General features: G+C 49.3%; 10 protein-coding genes across 10 annotated transcripts; 5 read left to right on the forward strand and 5 right to left on the reverse strand.

The window, feature by feature from the left end:
* Positions 1-387: 387 nt before the first annotated feature.
* COCMIDRAFT_47524 (uncharacterized protein) lies at positions 388-675 on the reverse strand (the record flags this gene model as incomplete). The annotated part of the gene is made up of 1 exon (XM_007691725.1): positions 388-675. A coding segment is annotated over one exon (288 nt), but the record flags the coding sequence as incomplete, so codon positions are not given.
* A 485-nt stretch (positions 676-1,160) lies between these two features.
* Positions 1,161-2,373, reverse strand: COCMIDRAFT_6991 (uncharacterized protein; the record flags this gene model as incomplete). The annotated part of the gene is made up of 4 exons (XM_007691706.1): positions 1,161-1,275; positions 1,341-2,072; positions 2,127-2,274; positions 2,325-2,373. 4 exons carry the CDS (start codon positions 2,371-2,373, stop codon positions 1,161-1,163), a joined length of 1,044 nt encoding a protein of 347 aa, XP_007689896.1.
* Positions 2,374-2,871: 498 nt separating this feature from the next.
* On the forward strand, positions 2,872-4,051 carry COCMIDRAFT_38492 (uncharacterized protein; the record flags this gene model as incomplete). The annotated part of the gene is made up of 3 exons (XM_007691715.1): positions 2,872-3,014; positions 3,083-3,808; positions 4,015-4,051. The coding sequence occupies 3 exons, from the start codon at positions 2,872-2,874 to the stop codon at positions 4,049-4,051; spliced, it is 906 nt and encodes a 301-aa protein (XP_007689905.1).
* A 1,192-nt stretch (positions 4,052-5,243) lies between these two features.
* Positions 5,244-5,774, forward strand: COCMIDRAFT_100533 (uncharacterized protein; the record flags this gene model as incomplete). The annotated part of the gene is made up of 1 exon (XM_007691726.1): positions 5,244-5,774. The coding sequence occupies one exon, from the start codon at positions 5,244-5,246 to the stop codon at positions 5,772-5,774; it is 531 nt and encodes a 176-aa protein (XP_007689916.1).
* Positions 5,775-8,585: 2,811 nt separating this feature from the next.
* On the reverse strand, positions 8,586-9,233 carry COCMIDRAFT_27953 (uncharacterized protein; the record flags this gene model as incomplete). The annotated part of the gene is made up of 1 exon (XM_007691710.1): positions 8,586-9,233. One exon carries the CDS (start codon positions 9,231-9,233, stop codon positions 8,586-8,588), a length of 648 nt encoding a protein of 215 aa, XP_007689900.1.
* A 1,209-nt stretch (positions 9,234-10,442) lies between these two features.
* On the reverse strand, positions 10,443-12,186 carry COCMIDRAFT_100496 (uncharacterized protein; the record flags this gene model as incomplete). The annotated part of the gene is made up of 3 exons (XM_007691727.1): positions 10,443-10,546; positions 10,605-11,787; positions 11,845-12,186. 3 exons carry the CDS (start codon positions 12,184-12,186, stop codon positions 10,443-10,445), a joined length of 1,629 nt encoding a protein of 542 aa, XP_007689917.1.
* A 961-nt stretch (positions 12,187-13,147) lies between these two features.
* Positions 13,148-16,090, forward strand: COCMIDRAFT_27955 (glycoside hydrolase family 115 protein; the record flags this gene model as incomplete). The annotated part of the gene is made up of 2 exons (XM_007691711.1): positions 13,148-13,563; positions 13,615-16,090. The coding sequence occupies 2 exons, from the start codon at positions 13,148-13,150 to the stop codon at positions 16,088-16,090; spliced, it is 2,892 nt and encodes a 963-aa protein (XP_007689901.1).
* Positions 16,091-18,914: 2,824 nt separating this feature from the next.
* COCMIDRAFT_100514 (uncharacterized protein) lies at positions 18,915-19,733 on the reverse strand (the record flags this gene model as incomplete). Its single annotated transcript, XM_007691728.1, has 1 exon — positions 18,915-19,733. One exon carries the CDS (start codon positions 19,731-19,733, stop codon positions 18,915-18,917), a length of 819 nt encoding a protein of 272 aa, XP_007689918.1.
* Positions 19,734-21,125: 1,392 nt separating this feature from the next.
* COCMIDRAFT_100472 (uncharacterized protein) lies at positions 21,126-23,090 on the forward strand (the record flags this gene model as incomplete). Its single annotated transcript, XM_007691729.1, has 3 exons — positions 21,126-21,408; positions 21,459-21,779; positions 21,829-23,090. The coding sequence occupies 3 exons, from the start codon at positions 21,126-21,128 to the stop codon at positions 23,088-23,090; spliced, it is 1,866 nt and encodes a 621-aa protein (XP_007689919.1).
* A 575-nt stretch (positions 23,091-23,665) lies between these two features.
* On the forward strand, positions 23,666-24,239 carry COCMIDRAFT_38497 (uncharacterized protein; the record flags this gene model as incomplete). Its single annotated transcript, XM_007691716.1, has 2 exons — positions 23,666-23,779; positions 23,817-24,239. 2 exons carry the CDS (start codon positions 23,666-23,668, stop codon positions 24,237-24,239), a joined length of 537 nt encoding a protein of 178 aa, XP_007689906.1.
* Positions 24,240-24,390: the final 151 nt, after the last annotated feature.

Genomic DNA, 24,390 nt, shown 5'->3' on the forward strand with positions numbered 1-24,390 from the left:
TATATACTTGTCCTAGTCGGGTCCGAATCGGATCCGACTGAGAAACGAGTAGCTGATGAAGGGGCGGCTGATACTTCCTCCGATCCGGCTCTGGGATTGGTCCGATACTTAGCGAGGCTGTAACATCGTTACACTAGCGTTAAAGAGAGTACCTAACCTAAGTAAGCTAAGAACTAACTATAAGAGAAAAATCTAGTAGTACTTAGTTAATAGTAAGATAATTATAAGACTAAAGTAGTATATAGGTATACTTAAAAGGATTATCTAACGCGGACTATACGAGTTATATAAGCGGCCCTACTAGTGGTGATTGTACGTGAGCAGGCGGCTCTGAGAGAACAAAGCTATGGAAGGCAAGGAGAAACGTACCACAGCCATGCTACCAACCTGGATGAATACTTGCGCACTGGTGATCCAACTGACAGTGCCCGTGCTGTACGATGCCAGAGGCCCATTTTTATAGTATTCGACAAATGTTCCACCGCAACTCACAAGGTCAAAGGTACAGAACAGCGCACACCATGCACCCAGAACTACAAGCCAAGCTTCTCGCCCACCTTCAGGGAAGAAATCGGCTTCACTGTTCGTCTCGTCGGTATTCGTCGTCGGCGTTTCCTTTTGAATCTCGTTTACTTTCGGGTTGGATTCACTCTCGTCCTTGGTTGAGGACATAATTACAGACAGTATTACCGAATATAAGTAAGACCAAAGAGGTTTTGAGTTGAAGCAGTCTTTCATGTAAGGTGCGGCGTGTTTGTGTATTTACGAACTTCGCAAAGTTTGCCTTCTTTAGGCAGATGCCTAGGAACGTCTGCATGTTGATGGGCAGACAGGCCTTGCCGACGGGGCCGTGTGGGACACATAGCACCGGTATAGTCGTCTGTATTTTGATCTCTTTCAGATGCGTGCGGGAAGAGGACGAGTCAGCGATACATCACCGTTGGTTCATGCTCCAGAGGAGCAATATCGGATGAAAGTACTCAGTACAGACAGTCGAGAAAGAAATGGAGATTGGGCATGTAGTACAGAATATGCGAATGGGTGCTTTGATCGTTTTATCATAGATATCGGTTTTCGGCTAGTTCTAGAAAGATACAGGATGCATGTGTTCACCTCCGGTATCTACAATTCCAGGTGGAGTCTTGTATCGTCACCGAACCCTACAAATCCAACACGACCGTCTCAGCGTGTTTCAGATCCAGAACCTTCGATTCAGTGCATTCCTCTACTGCGGCAGTAGCTGCTGCTGTTTCAATTCGGTAAGGGGGGATGCAGCTGATCGATGTATATCAGTACATCGTTTCCTTAATGGTGCTATGTTTCATGTGGCAATCACATACCTATCATCATGAAGAGCCCAGATTACCGTCCGCGGATTTCCGAGCCACTCAACCTCCTTGACAGCAAACTGAGCCGACGAGCCGTCAAACGGTCGTCCGTTCAAGTTAGCTCGTCCAGCAATGGCCAAGATGGCGACATCTGGCTTGGGCTGCATGTCCCTCATGACACCATCGTAGGCGCCAAGGTGGGCATTCCAGAGAAGGGCCTTATCTCCGATAGCGAAGTTGAACATCAACTGACCACCGTCACAGTGGGAGAATACATTACGTTTCCGGTCACTGATATACTCTATGAACGAGCGCTGGCCGTCGCTAAGCTTCTCGGGTGGGACAAGATCACCGAGACGCAAGAGGCCATGCTTCATCCCAAACGTGATGTCTAGGGAACATGTGTATGGGGTTGCTGAACCAGTGTATACCGTTGCTGTATCAATGACCTGGGGGTGGTCCTCAGGCATCAGACAATGTAGCGAGGGCCATACATGCACCGAAAGGGCAGCCAGCGTATGCACTGGGAAGATAGGGGCGCCAGGAGGCCCTTTGGCGTGTAGGTATGGATCTTGTTGTGCGTGCTGGCGAACTACGCGCGTGAAAAGCGGTATCCGCTCGCCGCCAGACACTGGAATGAGTTGCTCCTCTGGAACACCCGCTTTTCGAAGACAGTGGATAGCCTCACCGTTGCCGATTATAATAGCGCCAGTTCTGATGGCGATACGATCGGCTCCAGGCAGACTTCCCAGGCAGTCAGCATGCTGTGTCATACAGATCAAGGGGTCATTGACTTACTGGTCAAAGTGAGCATGGGAGATAAAGATGTAGTCTGCCTCGGCCACGTCATCTACTGCAAGATGATTGGGTAGGACGGATGGCTTGTCCAGCCAAGTGTCCAAGAAGATGGTGACGCCTCTGGCACGAAGCCGAAACGTAGTGGCGCCTGGATCTCATTACTATGGATGAGCCTTAAAAGATAAGGGTTGTCCTCACCGAACCACTCAAGCGTCGTACGGCCAGGAGAGTTCTCTAATTGCCCCATTGTGGCCATTGGGAGCAAGATGATGGCCACAAGACCGACACGATTACCCTGGGGACTATATCAAGAGCCCGTGGGCAATGTGCATCTGCGATCGGGCCATGATAGCGGCGTTGGTTTCAAATACTTTGATAGTCTTCGTACATGAATATCTTCCCTGAGACGCCCGGCGGAGAAGACCCGACCCGTAGATTGCTATGAGTTATGGCCTCGGCGGGCTGCTAGCTCTCAAGTGGTGGAGTATGGCCCAGATCAGCCCTTTGAGTCGACGGGGCCGGTGGGGGTGGGTCCAGACTAGTGCTGCTCCCCCGAACTCGACCGTTACCTCTCCCATTCACCAGCTGCCCGTTACTGGGAGCGAAAACTGCCCAGGACTGTAGGTCCAAGACCTGACAGCTTGGAAATCCTGGCACCTGCTCCAGCGACGGCTTGTGCGGGGTCGGTGCCGGTGCAATTCTAATCATCGCATTCTCTCACCACCCAAAGTCGAACCGGCTGAAAATGGCGTCTGATCCGGCGAGCCTCACATGCGAGCATTGCGGAGATACGTTCCTGCGGAGAGAGCACTGGGACCGGCACCTGCGAAGGCATTCTGGTGTCAAGCTATTTCAGTGCGAGGTTTGCTCCAAGTCCTTCGCTCGGAGGTGCGTCATATGTAGTATTGCAGGGCTGGATAGACACAGAATGTCGCTAATCAGAAGCATCGTCGTAGGGATACCCTCATGCGCCACAGTAGCATTCACCACCACGGAGATCAGACGCACGGCATGCAGCGCCGCTGCGTCCAGGCCTGTCTTTCATGTGCCCGACTCAAGCAGCGCTGTCGGGGTGGCTTGCCATGTGCGCGCTGCCAGCGGGCCGGAAACAAGTGCCTGTACAGCCCGGGAAAGGCCACCAATGTCACATCTTTCTCCTCTCGAGCGAGCGAAACAACCGCGATGCATATTGATGCTGTGATGAGCAGCTCGGTTCTAACTGATCAACACCCCAACGATGTCAATAGTCAATCAAACATGCTTCATGTGACGGATAGGCAACCACTGGAGGCCACTGAGCAAGTTGCTTTGTATCACGATAACAGCAACCCGTCAAGCAGCTCTGCCAGTAACAGCCAGATTCGCTTTTCATTTTCTTCTACAGTGGCTACGCACCCAATTACTGTGCCCGCTACATTTACTCCTTCGTCGCTGGATGACGATACTACTTTCTATACATCCAATCAATGGAACCCCTCTTCGTCCCTCCATGGAGACACAGTAATGAACGAATTCGCCGCCGGGTGGGACCCTATGACAGCTTACATTCCATTCTGGCTGGTACCTGGGGGACTGGGAGATGTCCTTGACACTCCTCCATATGCCATTGGAAACCACAACCAGCAGTGCGGCCTTGGGACACATAGCCACCCCCCAGACTATCGCATGCAGAGTCGAGGAATGTCGGCCCTCTCAGCCGAGTCTTCGAACCAGATTGTGCCAGAACATTCTTCTGATTCGGATTCGACATATCCAGTTGTGGACAGCTCTGGTTTGCACGGCAAGCCTCCATGTCGGCGATTCCCACAAACGCAAGCCAATCATATGCAGACCGCCGAGGCGGAGACGTTTGGCCACGTCCAAAATGTCCCCCGTCGCGCATATGAAGACTTACGAAACTTCTATGCGACGCAATGCCAGGATAGTGCATCATGTTTTGTTCCCATACGCCTTGTCCAAGCCTTTGTCAATCTCTACTTCGAGTATTTTGACCCTCAATTCCCCTTCTTGCATTTGTCACGCATAGAAGCCGAGGGGTTACCTTGGATCTTGCTCCTAGCGACGGCAGCTATAGGAAGCTACTACTCTGAACTTGATGATATCAAAGACTACACACTGATCTTGTGCGACTTACTAGGCAGAGCAGTTGACAATGAAGTAACTCGCTATCTAGCTCCTATATTTCTTACAAACGCGTGCTGACTAGCCTCTGCAGGTCATGATGCATATCGAACGACCAAGCAAGTCCCTCATCCAGAGCACTTTCTTACGCCACATTCACCTCTCATCCTGCGGTTTACACAAAGAGATGATCCTATTCCACCATCAAAGACACATGCTAATTTCCATGTGCTATCAGATGTTGTTTCGAAGAGACACCCAGAGAACAGCCCAGGGGACCGCCCTTACTCTTAGTGAGGAGTGGGCAGGCTGGCTTGTATCGGAAGAAGAAACACGCCTCATCTACTGCACCTATAGTCAGTCTTGCTTCTTCACTTTGCACGCCTATGGCAATACTAATGTCTCACAGTGCTCGAATGCATCCACTTTCTCTTCACTGACATCTCTACAGACTTCAGTCTTTTTGATATCTCGCTGCAAATGCCCTGTCCTAGTCACATATGGTACTCCAAAGATATCAAAGACTGGAAGACGAAGCAAATACACTTTCAAGGTGTGTCAGGACTCGGACAGCTGATGCTATGACTAATTTTTGTAGCTGCCCGATTATGTCCAAGGATACCATATGAAGTCCCATCGCCTGAGGCAAAATGTGATCCCTTCTTGTCCATGATGAGCTTATTGGCACTGTATATTGATGAGAAGAATATCAGAAGGCAACGCCTTGCATCGAGACTTGTAATGAACTCGTTCGGCTCCCACCTCAGAGCCATGGACCTCAAAATCCCCAAGGCGACTATCGGACAGCCCTCCATCGAAAATGAGGATGCCAGTATTGAGAATATACTGCTGGATGAATCCATCGACCATGTCGCGTTTTCGACTTGGGAGCCAAGGCGCTGCCATGGATCTCTCCCCCACGTTCTGGCTATCCTCCGCTCCATCTCCTTGCGAACCTTATTTGCGGGCACCGGTTGGCGAACTGATACAACCAAGATGACGGGTTTTAAGATGAAATTCAAGGACTTTCTAGAGCGCAATGAGGCGAGGTCTGGAAAGTGTCTGTGGCACGCTGCATGCATTTACAGATCGGTCCAGACATCGCGGCATCTTGCGAGCTACGACATGTTCAGTGTGGGAGTCGCGGTTTGCTACATCGTACTCTACATGGACCTACGGTGTGCGGAGTCTCAGTCTTCGCAACCATCAGCAGACACCAACTTTGGGCTATCATACACAGCGCGGCAGCGTATCGTGCGGCTCGATCAGCTCTCTAGCCGAGAGGACGTTGACAATTGGGTAAAAGGTGGAAGAGATGCTGATGTCCACCTGACGAACGTGGGCATCCTGCAAGGGCCGGATTCTCTTGCGCGCCTCTTGCGAGCCACTGAGAGGGCCCTGTTGCGCCAAGTTGCTTGGAGTGCCTTTTTCAGAGCATGGTCCAGAAATATGGCTCAACTCGTTCATGGGGAGAAGCCTACAGTCCACACGGACGATTATAACGAAGCAGAAGAAAGGGTTTCCTAAACGAGGATCTGGTTGAGCTGCCCAGTACCATCGCATCATGGCACAGGACAGCTGTGGAACGCGGCCAGTGAGCCAGACATTCGGTGCTGTCTGCCACCACATGCAAGACTCAGGACTAGCTACGGTCGTCGCAACTAGTGAGAGAGACAATCTAGCTGCGAAGCAACAGAAAGAGCTAATTAAAATGCAGACGAAAGGTTTCGAGTTTGACAACTGGCAACCGAAATCGACTGCTTGGAAGAAAGGGAAGCAAGTCAACTACGTGGAAAGAAAGAGAGACCCTGTCTAAGAGAGAAATACCAGAATCATTACCCTGCTAAGAAAGACTTTCTCAAACTAGGCCGGTTTCTCTGCGATATCCAACTGAAAAAAATTTTGCTTGGTCTAGAATGCATCGATCTCACTTGATTTGCCGAAAGGGTTTTAACGATTAATATAATATGATCGAGTATGTTCATAAACTTACTAGAAACTTAGGAAAGGCAAATTCTTTGTCACCTATAGATGATCTTTCTGCTAGAGCGCTACGGGAATTCTCACGATAACTGTTCAGCGGTCAGCCGCTGGGCGCAATACTTAGGCTCGCGAAAGGTTTTGTGGCAAGTGCTGTGCTATCATATGCAAGTGGTTGGCTACATAAGAACATCCGCCCAGATTTAGTGGCCTTTTTCCTATAAAATGGTAGAAGCCTAAATCCTCAACGATCAGAAGAGTTTGACGTGCAAGATCCATATCTGGTTGGGTATGACTTTCCTAAAGCGAAAAACCCAGAGCAGATGGACAAAGAACTACATGGCAACAAAAGATTCGCCCTAAAGTTACCGGCCGAGGAATCGAAGAGCGATGAACAAGCCGATTTAGAGCCGCAGAATGATGATCTAAAACAGGGCGAAACGGTCATTTCAGACCTAGAGGAGGAGTAGAGCACTGGGGAGAAACTCGACGCAGACTTGGAAGATTAGAACCTACAAGGTAACGAACGAGCTAATCTAGAGCCACTTCTGAAAGCCCGACGACCTCTTTAAGGAATTCAAATGTATCCTCATAGAAAGTATTCATCTATGAGTTCAGAAAAGATGAGTTTCAAACTAAGATAGACAAGGGCGTCGCAAGAATCCCCAGGTGAGATATAGATATGCTTTTGATTTATATTCGCCGGGTATGATGTTATTAGTGATCGGATTGGATGACCTATTGATTATGCCGCCCCTCAAAACTATGGATCCTTATGAAATACGCCGATATATCAGGTCGTACTTAAATGTCTGACTGTCGACTAATTGGATGATCCGAGGGTATTAAAAGAGCAGAGGGACCTCTTCGGCAAGGTGGCAGCGGATCTGTCTCGGTGTTGGACGTGAATCTTTGAGCCTTCAGTTAGCCTTCATTTATTCATCATTTAAGAATGCGAAAGGAATTTTGATAATTCTAGCAACTTCAGTACTTCTCATTCGGCGCGACACTGAGTGGTTGTAGTTCTTGTTCTTGGACTCACTATTTACTTCCACTTTGAATTTGAGGAGATTTGAGTACTTGTTTAGTTATTTTGATAACAATGAGACACTTCTCACCTTAGTATGTCGCGTGGGATGCAGATTAAAATTCGGCTAGGCTCATTTCCTTACTCCCTTCTCTCCTGTCATATCAAAGAGATCTATAACGTGGCACTCCTTAATTTTACAGCGACAAAAAACAGGTTAACTTTACCTTTTAAGTCGTTCACTTTATATGACAAATTACTTGCACGATGCTTTTGAACTGTTTGGAAAATCAACGACTAGCCATTTCTGCTCAGGAAATCCGAAACTGAAGATCGACAAAATCTCAGGAGAGCCGGTCGACTTGTTAGATCTGAGCACGGCCAACAGGTTTTATATGAGATAGACATAGCATGAAAACAGTGTTTAGCATCCCATGATACAATCGCTCAGTATATAAAGGGCAAAACTCTTGTCAAAAGGAGAAAACCATAAGGAAGCACGGAGATTACATGAGAGTATGAGAACATAAAGGAAAATCATGAGATTGTCCATCGGGCTAGAAGCTCCTTCACAATGTCTTCACCGTTCTCCTCAGGAGGTGGTTGGATCGGAAAGATGCGATAGTCAGTTGGTGGTTCATAAGACTGAGGAGAAATCTGAAGAGCTTTAGATGGTGATATATAAAATTCCAAAGAAACGGGGTTAATTCCAAAAAGAAACGGTTAGTGAAGACGCTCGCCAGGGATTTCTGGAATTTTTGAGTTTGATTGGATGAGGATGATCGAAAGTGAGCTTTGGGACTCGATTGTAGTCTATCTATAAGTTTCATAAATAGGGTCTTCATGGCGCCTGTGTGACAGATAGAAGTTGGAGGGCGTGGAACGTAAACCATTTTGTCTTGGACAATCGGACCAGCGGGTTGAGGGGATCTCTTGATCTGGACGATCCACTTCAGCATCTCAATGTTTAGTATGCCAAATATGCTGGAGGTGGTGATGTTGCATTGCGCATAGACATACACAAGCTCAGCATGAGAGTAATTCAAGCAATTCTGTTTGATTATTTCCTGCTACTCTTTAGTGAGCTCAAGCATCCCGATGTGTAGATCGTGGCCTTCGTCAAAGTACGTTTTGACCAGTTTCTGGAGAGACTGTTCTGGTAGCTTCATCTTATTCAAAGTGATAGAGTCTCCGGGTCTTGTCGTAAGCCCTTGAAGACAGTCAGTAGACCATCCCTGATAGCAGCTTGTTTCATCACTGGCACTTGAGGCTGAAGACGTGAGAGTGAGATCCTTTGGCGCTGTTTTCTCTTGTGGTCGATTCTTAGGAGGTTAGGTGGTTCCATCTGACCTGGAAACTGTCGTTGAAGCTATAGACTTCTGAAGAAAAGGCCGTTCGGAAGGATGCTGGTCATGGGGCAAATTTAATCTAGGAAATTTGATAGATCTCGCCTCTGGGGATGACTTGGGCAGGATATTTGCCTCTACTTCGGCAGCTGGGCTCGATCTATCAAGGATTCCTTGCTCTTGCGATTGCGTGTTATCAGGAAGTTTCAAATGCAGACGCGCTAGAACAATACCGTTACTGATTGAAGAGACTCTACGTTTTCTGATGCTGGAAACCAAGGCTGGGTCGGCGTTCTGTTGTGAGCTGGGCGAGGACGCTACCGTCAGAATCGTACTCTGAGATGCCAGCAGATTGTCACCAGACGAAATAGTCATGTCTGGAGGCTGCTCAGAGACTTTATCTACAATCAGTTCATGTGGTTTACTCCTAAGCGCTTGTTCCAGCTGCACAATAGTGGACCCAAGTTCCAGTGTCTCTGTTTCGTGGATCGGTCGCTGACGACCGTCCCTCTGCGCAAGGGCAAAGGTAGCCACAGCTATCATAAGAACTAGATTGCCTTTTGCATCTCGGAGATTGCTGCGAAGATCATTGAATTGGGGTTGCAAGAACGGCCATTTCGCCTTTTCGAACATGGATAGCTCAATTTTTGAGCGCAACGCAGGGCACTTCCCCACTTATTCAAATGCACGACGCAGCAGGATGCCAATCTCCGTAAAGACTAACCTGCAACGCTGAAGAGCATCCGATATGTCCTTCAAAGCGACAGAGCTGAAAACCGGCTTGAGAACGCCTTACACATCAGGCTAAAGTATAATCAATTCGCGCGCTTGGTTGAGGACGGCGCTTGTGCTGCTGATGTCGTCCACGATGCTTGTGATCATTTGACCAGCTGTCGCAACTTTTTCCGCGAAGCATACAGCTTCACGGAGATTTGTACACCGGCTATAGTAATGCCAACTACAGACCCCGCGATGCTCAGAGGGTCTGCCATTGCCTGCTCTCAGAACGATAGTTATGTTCGATCAGTTGAAGGAGGTAATATTGGACGTAAGGAAGGCGAGACCAGAAGAATTACTGGCATAATAAATAATATTCTAGGAAGGCCGAAATAGGGGCCTGCGATTGAGCATCTGAGGTCAACTACGTAATATTGGACGCAGCCACCGTACCATCCAATAACCATATGTACAGCTGGGATAGCGTAATGCGGGCTTACCCTAGTCAGTATACCTTATTCCATCACCGCACACATAGAAATTTCTTTTATCCTAACTTGCTATGACCCGAAAATAGTAGATATAGACTATTAGAGGTGCTTGTTCAAAACTTCAGAGTCATTGTAGTTGGGATCCAGTACGCGCACAGGCACTGCGTCACAACCTCACAAATACATGAGATGGTGTTATATTTATGGACAGCCCTTCTGCCTGGCGCTTAGGGGTAGCTTACACTAGATATAATATGTATGTATAGAGATTGAGCAAAATTTTGATGCCTACAGGAAACTCGCTCGGACTTTCGGCATTTTATTGTTGGTTGCAACAAAAATGGTCCATGTATCTCACGGGCGAGTCGCCTACTTTTGTCAAGACCACATTAAAATTCCCTTCTCACAACGTCTCCTACACATATGATTGGCACTTAGCGAGCTTCTAAGTGGCTCACTAGAACTACGCTCAGACCTAATGTGATAACATGCGCGTCAATAAGAGGGCTTAGTTGAGTAATTGCGCCTTTTCGCAATTAGCAAAGAATGTAAACACAGGGGTTTCTCTTCGTTCATATTATAAAATGAGTCTATAAATCTTTAGATCCTTCCTAGTGACAAAAATCTCGATCTGTTAAGCAGCACGCTTCGCATCGCTAACAACATCGATATGCTGGACCTGTCCGTCGAATTCGCTGGACTTCTCTTCAGATTTGTACTCTGGAGTCATTTCAAATACTGGGAAGATGAGTTAGTCAGAGTAAAGATTGGTAGGGAAAGGGCTACTAAGACTCACGGTCGACGGTGGTACTGCGGAACTTGCGGGCGGGCGTCTTCTTTGTGAAGAGGTAATCGATCTCAGCAAAGCTTCGATCCTTGGTTTCCGGCAGGAAGAAAAAGATCCAGATTACCCAGATCAGACAAAAGCCGAAATAGAACATGCCAGTTTTTGCACCCCAGTTCCATGCGGTAGGGTCATCGTTGAGCATGCGGGGGTTGAGCTGCTGTACGACAACCTGGCCACAAACGTAGAGAGAGCGCCCAATGACGATAGTCTGGGCACGAACGCGAGACGAGGGTATCTCGCCGGCGATAACGTAGGTAGTCGGGCCGAGAGAAATCTTGAAAGCGATTTGGACAAAAATGAGAAAAACAGCAACGGGAATGGCAACGTCCGAGGCTGATTTGATAGCAAAGCCCAGAATGCCTACGATAAGCATGAAGAAGCCTATGGAGGCTGAGCCGTAGAGGTAGAAGGTACGGCGGCCGACTGAACCCATAAGGGCAATGGCGATCCCGGTGGCAAAAATATTAACTGACTGAATACCCATGGTATAGCTAAAGGCATTGGTGGCGCTCATACCAATGGCACGGAGCATTGTTGCGGCAAAGTTGGTTATGGACTGGCCGTTGAAGATCTGAATAATCCAGGCCATGCTGACAATTGCCGTGCGTCGCCTGTTTTCCCCACGAAAGCAGTCAGCATAGCTAGCATTCTGGGCATCTACCTTTTCCATCTCATTAGTATGCTTCATGAGGGCTAAGGTCTCGCGCATTGACTGCTCAGTGTAGTGCCCTGGGCGAGCTAAGCGGCGCAGGCTCTTCTCAGCCTCATCAATCTTGCCGCGACGGATAAGATACCAGGGCGACTCGGGCGCGAACCAGGCAACAAGAAACAGAGGGGGGATCCACATCCACTGGAGACCGTAAGGGATCTGCCAGCCAGCGTTGCCCTTGATGTTGATAGTGCCCTTGAGCACTCCAGCGGCTAAAAATGAGCCAGCACCCCAGCACATTGACACCCATGCGGTCAGGTAGCCACGCATGGCGGTGGGGCTAATCTCGGCGGCATAGGCGGTGGTAAGGGTCTGGAAGATACCCCACGGGATACCGCACATGATGTTGCCAACGAGAAGCATCTCGACATTCTGGGCGAAAAAGAGAATGAAGATAGTGCATGCCATGAGTGCCATTCCACCCTAAATAAGCGTGTAAGTAACGTTTTTTCTAGATCGTGTTGTCAAGGAGAGACTCACTAAGTATACCCTGCGAGAACCGTAGCGAGATTGGAGCCAACCGTTGATCAAGAGACCGATAATGGAACCAATGTTGTTACCAGCACCAATAATCGTCTGCCATCGGGTCGAGATAACCAGTTCACCCTTCACGTTGTAATCGTTGCCAAACCTTCGACGGTACGCCGGATGTGCGAAAAAATTGTTGATGAGACCGACATCCATGCCCTCCATGACAAGGGCCAAGGATAAAAGCGCAGAGTAAGTGATGGCAGGTCGATAGCGCTTAAAGAGCTCCATACGCGGCAGCTTAGTCTCAGCTTCAGAACTGGCGACGGCGGCCTCGACAAGCTGTTGCTGCATTAATGGGTCGCTGTCATCGGCTGAGCTTTGACGCGGCATCGCCGCCGTCTGAGTAGAGACCTGCGACATAGCCATTGTGATGATGGTCGGAGGAGACAAAGGATCGTCGGCTAACGACCTTCACCAGTCGATGCTGGTAAGGAAAAGAGTGGAGAAGGGGAGGGTTGAGATGTGCAACGGGTGGGAGTACAAGGGACATTTGTACATTATCCTTTCAGCCACCACAAGACTAAACTTCCATGAATCAATCGAGAAACAAGGCCACATGATTACGCCCAGCCGGACTTTTTGCCGTCTTGGGGCCGCGCCGCTAGGCCAGAACTGCGGGGGAAGAAATCCGGGGGGATGAGGTATGGGTGGCAGTTGGGTGGGGAAGCAGGGAAACTATCGCCGCCCAGACGTCTCGGCCGGTTTTACCGTGAACCAGCCACCCGGTTGAAGGAATAACTGCGACTGTGAAATAGTTTGTACCTCGTCTCGATAACATGGCGTCCTCTTAGTTCTAGGATCTATTCCGAAACTGAATTCTATCCTCTTATATGTCACGGACAAATTCCAAGTTTCTCTTACCAGGCATCCTTACGTTGTCGTGAATTTTACGCCTATAAAATATGATTTTTTTTAAAGTTCTTGGTAATCGGCACTGATTCGAGTGCGCTATGGTCCATTTCGTAATCCCAGTTATTTTTTCAGCGGGTTACCAGCATAGGGTATCATACTGGAGCGGAGCTTTATACTCCTTCAGGGCTGTGCACGTGAGCACGCGGGAAAGCTATTAAGAAATAAAGTCTTGCGACCTCCTAATGGTTACTCCCATCACCAAAACCAAAGGCCTTACTTTGTGGTGCGGAAGTTTCCTCCGGATCTCCCCGCCGCCTCTTATACACTAGACTCTGTGTGGTTTCCGAGTTTCTTAAGAGCTCTTCCGATCTCCCCATATCTAGCGGTGAATTAACGCACCATGCACCAGGCTGCTTTCGTGGCACACAAGCCTGCTGCCTGCGCGATATCGCTGGTCAATGCACCTATCATTGTCGACCACGAAGACTTCGAGGGTATCCGTATCGCAGCCACAACGCTCGCTCAAGACATTGCGAGAGTGACTGGGGAAGAGGCGCCTACCATCACCTCAGAGCAGAGCACATCATCATGCGTTATCATCGTTGGCAGTGTCCAGAGGTCCAGACACATCCATCAATTAGCTTTGAGTGGAAGCATCGACATCACCATTGTCGAAAGCAAATGGGAGACTTGGTGTACGGCACTTGTAAGTACGCCATGGGATGGATGCACGAATGCTCTCGTGATCTGCGGGAGTGACAAGCGGGGCACTATTTTCGGTATCTATTCGTTGTCTGAGCAAATTGGTGTTTCGCCGTAAGTGGGATGAGTGACTCAACATGTGCAGCCATGGCTAAGGGACCCTAGTTGGCATTGGTGGGCAGATGTACCAGTGGAGAAAAGCTCATCTCTTTATGCACTAGACGTCAGAACTGTGCAAGGACCGCCGTCAGTCAAGTACCGCGGTATCTTCATCAACGATGAAGCGCCTGCACTATCAGCGTGGGTACACGAGAAGTATGGACCAAAGTACAATTCTGAGTTCTACAAGCACGTCTTTGAACTTCTGCTACGGCTAAAAGCAAACTTTCTCTGGCCAGCGATGTGGTTCGGTTATCCGCATCCAGGGAATTCCTTCTTCATGGACGATCCCCTGAATCAAGAGCTTGCTGATAAATACGGAATCGTAGTGTCTACATCGCATCACGAACCAATGCAGCGCGCGATGAATGAGTGGTTCGATGTGCCGTACAATGAACCCGAGCAGAGCTGGGATTGGACAAAGAACAAAGAGAAGATCACAAAGTATTTTGTTGAAGGGGCGCAACGAGCCTCGAATTTTGAGAGCGTGATCACGATCGGCATGCGAGGTGATGGCGACCGAGAGATGGGAGTTGAAAACCCACAAGAAGTGTTGAAGGAGGTCCTGTCAACGCAAAGAAACATCATCAGCGACGTGTACGGTGGAGAAGACGCAGTACCCCAAGTGATGGCACTGTATAAGGAAGTGCAGGAGTATTATGAAAATGGACTCGAAATCCCGGAAGACGTGACACTTCTCTTTGCCGACGATAATTTCGGCACGATTCGAAGACTTCCAACCGAAGCAGAGAGGATGCGAAGAGGCGGTGCCGGGGTGTACTATCACCTCGAGTATGTTGGAGAACCGCGAAGTTACAAATGGCTGAACAGCAATTCTCTTGCCAAGGTTTGGCACCAACTCGATCAAGCACATCGCCATGGTGCAGACCAGATTTGGATTTTCAACGTTGGGGACATAAAGCCCCTTGAAGTACCACTGAGCTTTGTCATGTCATTGGCGTGGGATACGCACGCTATGAATTTGGGCAACCTTCCAGCCTTCCTCGAATCATTCACTTCTCGTACTTTTGGCAGCGAGCTAGCGCTACAAACTGCAAAACTCTTACTTAGGTACGACAAACTCATAGCTCTGCGAAAACACGAACATGTTGAACCGGAGACATTCTCGCTCATCAACTATTCGGAGGCAGACAACATCCTGTCAAGCTGGGAGGCGCTTGCCGATGACGCTGAAGCTCTATCCACCCGATTAAACACAGCAACTAGACCTTCTTTCTTCCAACTCATTTTACACCCCATCGAAGCATCGCACACCTACACGGCACTCCAAATCTGTCGTGCAAAGAACGCACTCTATGCAAAACAACGTCGCAATTCAGCCAACCATTTCTTCAACCAATCAATTTCCCTCTTCAAAAACGACTTCCAGCTGTCTCAGAAGTATCACGCGATGCTTGGCGGGAAGTGGAACCATATCATGCGACAGCCTCACCTCGGATACCGCGAGACTTGGCATGCGCCTTCACGCGACATGATAAGTGGGCTTTGTCTCGTCCAAGCGATTCAAGAATCGAACCCGATCGTCGGAAACATAGGTGTTGCTGTTGAGGGTACTGAGGGCTTGCGACCCGGGTTGTGCAACGAAGAGAGCGACCGCACGCATCCTTCGCGAAGAGACCTCGTACCTGGTGTTACATTACCGGCGATGGATCCATATGGCCCGCAATCCAGAGCTTTTGAGTTGTACTTGCGTGGTCCGAAGAGACTCAGCTGGCAGGTTGAAAGTCCAGTAGATTGGATGCCGGTGAACGCTAGTGGGATCTTGGACCCCACATTCGAAGGAAAAGATCCGACGATCCAGGTCACGGTGAACTGGCAACTCGTACCTAAGGACTTCGATAATGAGGTCTTGTTGGTTCTACGCAGCGATATTGGGGATTACGAACATATTCACGTTCCAGTGAAGGACCGTAGCACACCGCCTCAGTTCGTTGGACATGTCGAGGCTGATGGAGTCGTCTCCATTCCAGCTACTCACTTCGCAAACAAGAACACTGTTGGTTGTTGGAGACACCCATACCTTGGCCGAGAAGCGAGCGGGGCGATAAGCTTTCGCATGCAACCGAACTCGGGCTTGCAGAGTTGTGAGCTACTGTACCCTTTCTACACATTCACGTTAATCACCAAGGCGTCCTTGCACTTGTACTTCACGTTGACGCTTGATGTAAACCCAACTTCACCAGCTCTTTACGGCCTCTCGCTTGACGGTAAGGAAATTGAGAAGCACAAGCTGGTACAAGAACCTAAGAAGGCAGGTGAGCTACCACTCGGATGGTTGGAGTCGGTCATGAATTGCGTTTGGATCAAAACGCACCAAGTAGATCTTGGCGATGCTGGTGCGCACACTTTAAAGATTTCGCTTCAGGCTGAGAACATGGCACTGGAAAAAATTGTTATTGATTTAGGAGGTGTGCGGGAAAGCTACTTAGGACCACCTGCAAGCTTCTATGCGACAGGTTAACTCCAATTGTATTTCTTCGCAGCCTTGTCAATAAGTAAGCAGTATAGGCATGGGAATCTTGGACGACAAAGGCCGTATTGTAACACGACTTTGCTGATGCTTCTTGAACATTGCAGTACCCGAAAGAAGAATAGCTTCAAGATCATAGGATATGTGTGGGGTAACGATAAGATAGCGGCACGTTGGGAAAGAGAGGTGGTTTGAGATACATCCATAGTTATGTAGCTTTTGAGGTCTCCGCTAGCCCGTAGCAATCACTCCAACACCTCTCATTGATCTTGATATTTAATGGATTTGACTATTTATGAAATTGTTTTTTTTTTGGAAAAAACCAGAGTTTTTATGGACAATATAGAAAGAAATGCCATGACTAGATTAGACCTTCAGACCTTGCAAGATTATCTTCGCCTAGCCTTGCTGCGCTATATCAAGAGCTCTCTCACGGGACCCCCACTTCGACAGGGAATAGCGCCGTCGTCTTCCCGTCCTACGCTTGTACACGTAACGTGTTACTATATCGCGAAGAGCTTTGTTGTTTTCTTTACAAAATTACTAAACCTGATGGGTAGGACTGATGTTCTGACCACATGAGCGTGTCGCCCTGCTGCCTTTCTTCGCTACTTTAGTAGGCTGCCGCGTTTGGACCTGCCAAATCCGCGTCCTTGCTCCCCGCACCCGCCCAGCGCATACACAATCATGCGACTATTGCGACGCAGCGCTACTGGCGACATCACTATTACTCAGTTTTCGGATAAGGACGTCCCTAGTTATGCGATACTTTCGCATACGTGGGGAGCAGATGCTGAGGAGGTCACCTTTGGAGACCTGGTCAATGGCACTGGGAAGGATAAGTCGGGCTATACGAAGATTCTTTTCTGTGGGGAACAGGCCGCATGGGATGGCCTGGAATACTTCTGGGTCGACACCTGTTGTATCGACAAATCAAGCAGCGCAGAGCTCACCGAGGCCATCAATTCGATGTTTAGATGGTATCGAGCCTCTGTTGTTTGCTATGCATTCCTTAGCGATTTAAGACCCGGAAAATAATTCTTCGGGGATTGTAAATGGTTCTGGCAGGGTTGGACGCTACAGGAGCTGATTGCGCCGTCCATCGTTCGGTTCTATGATGAGGAGTGGAATTTTCGAGGCGATAAGGTGAGCCTACATTCGGAACTGGCGTCAATTACTCAAGTTGACCCAGACGTTTTGACCAATGCTGTCTCCCTCGCAGAGGTGCCAGTAGCCGTGCGGATGTCATGGGCCGCTAGGAGGGAGACAAAACGAGAAGAAGACCGCGCATACAGTTTGCTTGGGATACTTGGAATCAACATGCCTATGCTTTACGGAGAGGGAGAAAATGCGTTTATCAGACTGCAAAAGGAGATCATTAGAAACAGTCCCGATATGTCTATTTTCGGATGGACAAGAAGAAACACGGCAGTCGAGGGTGACCAACACAGTGGTCTGCTTGCCTCATCACCAGCCGACTTCGAAGATACTGGATCATTGGTGGTTGCGCAGGATACTGTCCTCGATATTTGCGAGTTCTCGGTCACTAATAGAGGATTGAAGTTCGAAGTCCCACTTGCGATAGATCCGGGTACAGGCTGCCACATGCTTCCTATCAATCATAGCCGCGGTATGTTCGGCACTGAACTTTATTCTCTTGGAGTGTTTCTGCGACAGGTTAGGCCAAGTCTATACGTAAGGGCCTCTCCTAATCGCCTGGCGACTATTCAGCGTCGTAGATCTATCAAATCTCTTCAAGTTGCTATAACGCTTTCAGCAGAGGAAGTCACCCCTATCCGTGAGCGCGTACTTTTAATCGCCAAGCCAGTACGTTTGGATCATCTGGATATCGGACTTTCCGAGATCGAACCTGTTGGTTGCTGGGACCCGGTTCGAAGAATGCTGTTTGCAGGACATACAGGTGTGTTTCTGGGGTTCTTCCATTTCAAGCCTGAACGGGCTGACGAGTTTGATTCTTTTGTTCTTGTGTGCCGTTTTGATCGGACAAGAGATCCATGTTGGCGGTTTAACTTGATACGTGGCGACGGCTGGCGGAGCATTCGGCCGAGATATCACAATCTTTATGAGTACAACTATCAAGCATTCATAGAAGCTCGAACAACACTAGGATTATATCTTCCGCATCTTTATCATGAATCAAGAAGAAAGCGGGTAAGGGTATCTATGGCCTCACATGAGCTCATTGCAAAGGGATGCGCTTCTCTTACCTTGGATGTGGAAGATCTGAAGGTTGCAACTGTATAATACCCGACTGAATTTATGCACTCTTTATCGGATTTCTCTAAGCATCAATGGATATCGGGCGCCACAGTAAGGCGTCCTTTTATCCTTTCATTGCAACATATTTTGTAACTAATCCATATTCAACCCGAGTAGCTCGATCATTGCTCTTTTATCGAAAGATAGATAGTTTTCTACTCAAAGCCTTTGAGACGACTCACATCAACATGATATATCTCTCCACTTGCATATCCTTTTGGGTGTGGTGCATTTGCAAGCTTTTCTGCGCTAATTGAAACCACTCGGGTGCACACTGCATATGTCCTCCCATGCCATTCCTAAGTACAGTATGTCCAACAAATGAGATCTGGACCGGAATTCTTAAGAAAAAGGCTCATTCTGAGCCTATTTGTGGTTATCTCTGGACGTTGTGAAGTGTTCATGCTAGACGGTAGATGGCTTGCGAGAGGCTCTGTGGAGGCAAGGTCTATTAGAGAATGTCGCGCGATGCTGCGCCAATCCAGCTTTTTCGAGGTTTCCTTCATTCTTTCCACTGATAAGGTTGGTGGGGGGGCTAGTAGGTCCAGACTGCACTCTGTCGATCATTGTTGGTATCCGAGGGCTTTGTGCAAAGCAAAATGGTGTAGTCCTCGATTCTCCTAAATATCTCATCCCAAAAGCGAAGACATGCGTTCCAGCCGCCTTCTCCATGAACCATCGTCATCTTGATGCCGAAGATGCCTAGAAGAGAGTATATCTGACCTTCTTTCAGTGTTGATCGGCGGTTTGCTGCCCACAACAACGGCTCTCTTACACTGAAATCAGCCAAAGGTTTTCCTTCAAGAGCTAGGGTGGCAATACCAGTTATCTCATGGAGAGTTTGCCGAAGTATGTTTTTATCACCAAGCTTTTCGCCTTCACGGGAGAAGAAGTCAGCTGAACGCGAGGCAAGAAGTTCCTGAAGGGTCCAACTCAGGGTAAACCATCGGCTTTCCCAAAAGACTGACTGCCACCTGCAATCGGAGTCTTCGCTGATCTCTTTCCCCTCCTTCGTAGATACATCAGATAGATAGACGTAGCATTTTGCTGCATTCTGATAATAGTAAAACGTAGAGTTGATAGCATGTTCAAGTGCGACCGAATTAGACTTGTCGATGCAGCAGCAGTCCACCCAGAAGTATTTCAGGCCATCCAGCGCAGCTTTTTGAGCGCAGAAATAAAGCTTCTGATACCCTGCCATGGCTCTTCCCCCATGAGGTGAATCTTCGAGATCGGCAAAGGTCACCTCCCCCTCTTGCCAAGTGTGCGAAAGGATCGCATAAGCGGGGATATCTCCTCCAATCAAATCTCCAGTCAATGCAAACCCGATGGATGTGTCATATAGCAGCCGCATCAAGCCGTGTGTCTTTCTGGGTGAGGAGTAGAGGCAGGTGTCATAGATTTTAAGCAGGCTGACGAAATCGATGGCAGCTAGAGGCTCACCCACTCAGGGCAGAGAGATGATAGCTCTTAAATCTATTGCGAACGCTAGGTGGTGCTTTCCTAAGCCAAAGGTGAGGAGGAGTAGTGGTGTTTAGAGGTTTTGTAGTGCAGCAAGCTGAACATTGAGGCAGGAGGCGCAGCTCGCGTGCGCAGTAGCGTACGGAAGGCGGACATTGCATACTTAGCTGCGGGGCAGCCGCCATACTGCCAATCAAGAAACGGTCCTTACACTGAGAATTCAATCTACGCACTGTTGTTACTACAGGGGGTTATTGAGATGTCTGTATGGTGGTATGATTCGTGCACAGATTTATGCCACCGGCCTAGGGGAGTTGCTTCTCGTACGTACTACTAGTACCTCGTACTTATTGCATTGCGGGCCGGAACGCCGAGCAACGCAACGATGACAGCCGTAGCCCCAGCCCAACCGACGCATCCTTTCGAATCGGAAGACAAACTATTCTTAACGCGGAACTCACTATAGATCGCCTTCACACAACCCTTGCCTATCTAATCGTGATTACCCTAATTTTGAGCCTGCTGCCCTTCGTCATCGACGCAGGAATGGCTGGAGTCTGCGAAGCGCGCTTCTAAAACCCAAAATCGCACCTCGCTAGATAAAGCCTTACTACGTCGAATAGTGCATATAGATCTAACCTTGATTCTCTGTTATCGCTGCTTTTCGTGTGAGTAATGGCCTGGGAACGACTACAAGAAACCAACACAGAGTAGTATATCTTTTGTAGATAGGAGTATCAACTCCAATCATTACACACTCGGGCCGATGAATCTAGTCCGTAGTAGTACTTACGTAGTAGCCGGAACCCCACACTAAGTAGTTTACTAGCCACCAATTCCGACACACCCTAATCCATCAACCCAACAACGCGGAAACCCCCCGGCAGTTCAAACCCACCCGCCGCTATCTCCGCGCGCTCCATCCCGAATACTTACCTACGTAAGTACTTACGCGCAACGGCGTGTAAAAATATCCCGAGATGCACTCTAGTCTATGCTTGCCATTGGCTGTCCTAGCCTTATCTCTTGTCCGCCCCGCCGTGCTCCACGTGCCGGGTGCGATAAGAAAAACGCGGTGGGTGGAGATGATAGGAAAGCAAGGCTGGGTAACTACAAGGCTTGGTAAAATGGGGAATGCAGATAGTCGACTTGGAATGAGAAAGATTGGCGTTGGATACGGATGCTGCTGGTACGCACGAGTAAGTGTGGCTGTATATAATATGGGGGTGCCAACAGTAGATATGAAGTTGTTTGTATCACAATTCCTATTTTGTATACTGTGGGAATGGGTATAATAAGAGTCCTGACCGTAGGTTCGGTAGTTGCAGCGAATGTCAAGGCTGCTTTATCTTCTACAGGCTTCACGGTGTCCCTATCGGACATTGACTATTTCCTTCCCCCAAAGCCGGTGGCCAGGATATCTGGTTGTGGGGAAATCCAGGCACTTTTCGACGATGCACCATTTGTGCCATTCACGGTGGTCAAGGGCAATGGCTCAGTAACGGATATCACATCGCTAACGGCTGGTTATGCTGACGACGATGTGTGGCAGGAAGGCTTCATGCAAGGTACTTATTTCAAAGAACATGTTCAGTTTTGGAATTGACCCATCGTTTAGCAATCTATGCGCAGATCAGCACCATGAAATCTACAAACTCATCTGTCGCTATTCTATCTGGCAACGCGTCATCTCAATTGCCCGTCGGACCCTATTTCATCAACGCCGCTGGTCAAGTTTTCGAGGCGTGGAGGCTGTTTTCGGACGTGCAGGGAGCATTTACAGAATCGGCAATTGGTAATGGAGACGGTTCATATTCGGTGCTGCCCGCTGGCACAGTTGGCCAACGCCAAGCGATTGCTGTGCCTTCTCGTCTGTACTTTACCAAGACTGCCGAAAAGCCATTGGCGGGTGTACGAGTCGGTATTAAAGACATTTACGGTACGCTGAGATGACCAAGTGGCTATGGCATCTTACTGACTTGGCCCAGATATCAGAGGCCTTCGCACTTCAAACGGCAACCGAGCGTGGTACTGGCTATATCCCCCAGCCAAGAAGACTGCACCACCTGTGCAGAACTTGATTGATGCAGGAGCCATTATCGTCGGCAAGATGATCACCTCTCAATTTGCCAATGGAGAGACTGCGACTGCTGACTGGGTAGACTACCATGCGTCGTTCAATCCTCGTGGAGATGGCTATCAAGACACGTCTTCCAGCTCCGCTGGCGGCGGTGCCGGTACCGCGTCATACTCATGGTTAGATGTCAGTCTAGGCTCGGACACTGGTGGAAGTGTGCGCGGCCCAGCCCAAGTTCAAGGGTTGTATGGCAACCGACCATCACACGGCCTCGTTTCTTTGGATGATACGATGCCACTTAGCCCTGTACTTGACACACCCGGTCTACTCGCCCGCAACCCCAATATCTGGATGGAAGCTGCCAGAGTCATGTATGGTCCCAACATCACCATAACTAGTAGCTACCCCAAGACTATCCAGACGATTGGTTGGCCTACGGAGGTAGAAGACGAGGCTGACCAGCTGCTTATTGACTTCTTGGGCAACGTAACCAATTTTTTGAGTGCGAATGCAACAGCATACAACTTAACGGCAGAATTCGATGCTGCCAACCCAGACGTTGCACCGTTGGGGACGTTCATGAACCTCACGTACGCGATTCTCATCACCAAGCAACAAATCGAGCTGGTCCGCGAACCGTTCTATGCTGATTACGCAATCAAACACGATGGACGGCTTCCATTTGTCAATCCTACACCGCTCGCTCGCTGGGGGTGGGGTGAGGAGCAGAACATGACTGTGGCGGAGGCCATTGCCGACAAGACCTTGTTCCAGAATTGGGCCAACGAGACTGTGCTTGCTCCCTCGGCGGAGACATGCTCCAAGTCGCTCGTCATGTACGTTGGCTCGACTGGCAGCAGGACGTACCGCAACGTGTATCGGGGCGAGCCTCGCGTCCCGCTGGGTTTCAGCAACGGCCGGATTTCAGTCATGTCGGAAGTGCCCGACTATGTTGTGCCGCTGGGCGAGACGCCGTACGATTCGTTGGTTACCGGCCATGTAGAGTACCTGCCTGTCACGGCCAATCTGCTGGCGGCAAAGGGGTGCGATGGCATGCTGTTCTCGCTCATCTCGGAGCTTTACGATGCGGGGATATTGAAGGAGAGCAAGGTCGGACAGAGCGGAGTGACTGGTGGGGAGATTCTGTATCGGAGAGGGATGCCAGTGTATTGATAGTCGGGCCCGAATGGATTATAGTTTCCGTGAATACATTTTGGCCAATGGATGTCTGGTAGGCCAATGGGGGCGTTCGGATGTGGAGTCAGAGTGGAAGAAGAATAGGGATGCTCAACGGAGTTCCGTGCACGTGCACGTGCAGGTACTGCAGCCATTGGCCAATGACAGCGCAGGCAATGGGCTCCTCGAATCCGAATGGCGCCCACTGGCCAATGCGAGTCCAGACGCTCTTCCGCTCCTCTTCTTTGTGTCACGTCCGGACCTGGTGATGGTGACGACACAGCAAAATCATTTAGTGAATTGGCATGGCATTGTTGTTGCAATGAGGCGGCACTACGTACGCACTCGATTCGGCTCTCCGCTAGGCTTTGCGGAAACAGACCGCCTGTCTGCAGCTGTGAAACTTCATGCCCGCGGTCCGAGTAAGCTCAGCACATTGCTTTCTGCACCTCTCGCTTATCGATTGCCTGTATAAGTAAAGACGCGCACCCTCGCATCACCTCGCATTGTACAGCTCCTGCGTCGACGTCTCTCCTACACGACACCCGGCTTGCTTGTTAGAATCCCTCAACATGTCTCTCCCCGCCCATCCAGCATTCGTCCACTTTCCCATCACCACGACCCTCTTGACGGGCGGTCTGGATGCTTTTTACTTCTTCTACAAGCACCCAGCCACGTCTTCTACTGTGGCCTCCATTTGCAAGTAGCTTCACTCTCAGCCAGAGAACACCGTGTACTAACAATTGCTCCTCAGATAAGACTCTTGACATTAAGCTCGCCCCCCAACTGTTTCCCTTCTTCAGCTACTACCTCACCATCCTCACAATCGCCTTCTCCGTGCCCGCCGTCATGACCGGCGCCTCTCAATTGATGCCATTGATCAAGCGCGACGGCCTCAACTCCCGCAAGGCCAAGATTGCCATAGCACATGCTGCCATCAATGACGTTACCGTTGTCGCTGCCGCCCTCAACTGGTGGACGCGCCGAAGCCGCCCCATGTTCGAGCCCACCGGCACAAACATCCTCGCCAGCTGTATGTTGGCACTTCCAGCCACCCTGTTTGCCGCCCATCTGGGTGGAAAGCTGGTCTACAACTACGGAATGGGCTTTACCGGTGCTCAGGCCAAGGCGAAGAAGTCACAATAGATGTAAAAACACATACTGTCAGGAAGCGACAATGGATGTTGGAAACGGTTGAAGAGATGAAGCACAGCATGCTGAATTGCTGGACACGTGCAGCATGAAAAGCCACTTTGATGAAGATATGGACATTGGACTCGCAGTTGAGTATACACCG

Source organism: Bipolaris oryzae, assembly GCF_000523455.1.
Source record: "Bipolaris oryzae ATCC 44560 unplaced genomic scaffold scaffold_107, whole genome shotgun sequence".
NCBI classification, from domain to species: domain Eukaryota; kingdom Fungi; phylum Ascomycota; class Dothideomycetes; order Pleosporales; family Pleosporaceae; genus Bipolaris; species Bipolaris oryzae.